Source organism: Gavialis gangeticus, unplaced genomic scaffold, assembly GCF_001723915.1.
Source record: "Gavialis gangeticus isolate Ggan-Ray unplaced genomic scaffold, GavGan_comp1, whole genome shotgun sequence".
NCBI classification, from domain to species: Eukaryota; Metazoa; Chordata; order Crocodylia; family Gavialidae; genus Gavialis; species Gavialis gangeticus.
The window spans coordinates 77,504,291-77,507,143 of NW_017728992.1; the positions used below are offsets into that span (position 1 = coordinate 77,504,291).

Below are 2,853 nucleotides of genomic sequence, written 5' to 3' on the forward strand. Positions count from 1 at the left end.
CAGCTGGCAACTCGCTCTCCCTCCTCCCTCCCCCTCCGTTCCTGCTGACAGCCACCCGGGGTGGGGCTCAGCTGCATCAGCCCCTATCATGCTACAAATTAGCCCTAAGGAACAGAAGTTTCCTAAGGCACTCTAAAGTGGAACACCTTCATCTGATACCTCATTTGATGAGGGTTAATTTGTTGTGTGATCAGCCACTTTAAAAGTACTCTGCATCTGTGCACGTATGTCATGGCACAGCTGTAGAGTACTTTCAGGGGGCCAACTGTGTGACCCTTGTGACTGAGTCACTAGACTGGGTCCAGTCTCTCTGAACCTGGCTTCCCAGCTCTGCCAAAGATTCTCTGTGGGCTGTTGGGACACCTCTTTCTCCCCTCTGTAAATCTTTCCCAAGTCTGCAAAGTAGTGATTTTCTCCAAACTTTGAGTCTAAGTTAATTAAAATGCAGGCTTTTTGGGGCACTGTTTAGGTTTTTTTGTTTTCCTATGTCCATATGGCCATAGCACAATGAAGCCCTGATCTTGGCTGGAAAATAGAAAGGAATGTCTCTAATTCTTTTAGTGACAGATATATTTTACGCATGAGAAAAAAAGAAAACCAGGAACAGGAAATTCTGTGCTTTTCTAGATAATAACAGCAGCTTTTAACAAATCCTTTTGCAAATAATTAGGAAACAGTCATAAAAACACAGAGCCCAGTTGCATAACAAGACTCCAAAAGAAACAGCATCTATCCTACCTAATTTCTGTACCATGAGAGTCAGATTGATCACTTTAGGGTAGCCATATGTCAGTAGTGTCTCACTGTTATGCAAACTTTGGCAAAAAAATTCATTTCTCTGGCCAATGTACTGAGAGTTAACTGTGTATGCAACTGTTGTTTGTCCAGCTGTAACTCGTACATGTCTTTCTTGAGTGGAATTTGTTCCTTGAAGGGACATAACCATCTGAAACAAGACAAGTATTTCAAAGGTGTGTTCAAAAATAACATCCTAGCCAGTTACATACAGCAAGCAGAAGGAAGAGTTAACTTTTATATAAAATTTTTAGAAATCTACCTGTAGACAGCAGAGTTTTAACCTATTCATTCTTTATAGCCATTTCTAGTGCCAAATCTATCCCACTAAATGAACATCAACATAACATAAATCATTTTTTTGGCAAAAGTTCCTTGAATTATACATTATCCCTTAACAAGATGAAAATGTCTCAGATTTAGATAATAAATGTATTTAGAATACAGGAAGATTTTTGTCACAATTATTCCATCAAGAGAACATATAAAGAAATACATGCAAAATTCATAATGGGAGATGCACCTTATTTTCTTATGCAATGCACTCACATTATATTTCTTTGGGCATTTTGCTATGTTTTAAATACTCAGTAATCATTTGTAGTGGACTATCAGTGACCAAACAGGAACAACCAAATTCAGAAAAAGTCAATTAATTAATCCTAAAAGCTTGTGTGTGTCATACTTTTCTCTGCCATAGATTGGGAGTTTGATCATAAGGATCAAATTTCTGTTCTGTATTTATACAGCACCTAGTACAAGAACAGCTCCCTCTGGTGGTGCAGTTCCAATTAGAAATAATCCTAATAATAAATTTGTTTAAAAATCAAAGGTACCTGGATATATGTTGGGATTCCAGACTGTTGCAGCCATGGCCAGCTGTTCTGGAAATTCCCAGTTAAGTCAGTTCTCCTTGGAGTCTTCTGGATTTGTCCTTCCAGAGCCATCCAGCAAGAACCATATTGTATTTTGATACTCAAGCTCTTGATCTCTTTCAGGTCAAGTGTAACCTGTAGGCAATAATATCATTGACTTTGTTTCGTAAAGGAAACATATCCTCTTTCTTCTTATTTTCTGCTCTGCTATTATGAATCCCTTGTTTGTATTGTAGAATCTCTCTTCTACCCTCTTATCAGCTCTTTCTGTTTGTGAGATCTGTAGGCATCGTGTCAAGAGTATGCTGAGGGGTTTTTTTCCTTCTAAGAACAACTATAAGCATCATCACTCAGTATCTGCCAGAATTTTCTGTTTCAAAAACCTTCTAGGCCCATTACTTTTTGGAAACAGAATGACTGTTGTTTTTAGCAAAATTCTCTGATGCAGGCAAGAGGGTTTCAAAAACTTCAGTTCACAGTTCATTCAGATGGAATGTAAAAATGAAGGCTCATATGATGCTTGGTGCTTCAGCAATACTCCAGTTTGAGTAGTTACATTTTAGGTATCTCAGTGATCCAAGTCCTGGTCAGCTCCCCCTGTTTCTTTGTTCAATGTCAATTATACAGACTACAGCACACCCATTTACTCTGTACTAGTCTTGCATTTGCTTTCAGGTCAGTTCAAGGGGTTGTTGATTCTAATCTATAAAACCTTATCAGGTTTGGGTCCTTACTACGTAGAAGCTTCCCTCTATTCTTGTGCATCAATAAGTGAATGCAGCTGATGCATTCTTGCTTTGAATTGCTGATTGCCTTTGTAAGGAGACAGTGGTAGGTCTTAACTTTAATCCATATTTGCTAAATCTCAGGATGCAAGGCACAGCCTGTCTTCCATGTAGCGATTCCTCTCTTTCTGTCAATCCTTTCAACTTAATTAATAGAATCAGCATTGAAATTAAGAGTTGGCCTTCACTTTCTAACCTAAAATGTTGTGTTGCTACCTGAAACTTGCAACATTGTGCCCCATATCTTAGTAGTGTATGATTGTGTATAAAAAGCGATGAGCTTTAAGATGAAAGGTGCCGTGTATAAGTAGTAACATTCAACAGAACTGCATTACCAACAGAACTGGTGAGACTGTAAAAGCCAGTTAGAATTACTGGTCATTAATCAACTCATCAGA

At 38.4% G+C, this 2,853-nt stretch overlaps 1 protein-coding gene across 1 annotated transcript in view; it reads right to left on the minus strand.

The window, feature by feature from the left end:
* LOC109302764 overlaps positions 1–2,032 on the minus strand; it is a 30,297-nt gene extending 28,265 nt beyond the window's left edge. The window contains exons 1-2 of the mRNA XM_019524569.1: positions 1,632–2,032; positions 848–946 (exon numbers count right to left, since the gene is read on the minus strand). Coding sequence (XP_019380114.1) covers positions 848–946; positions 1,632–1,742 — 210 coding nt within the window. The 5' untranslated portion in view covers positions 1,743–2,032. The remainder of the gene's footprint in view (positions 1–847; positions 947–1,631) is intronic.
* Positions 2,033–2,853: the final 821 nt, after the last annotated feature.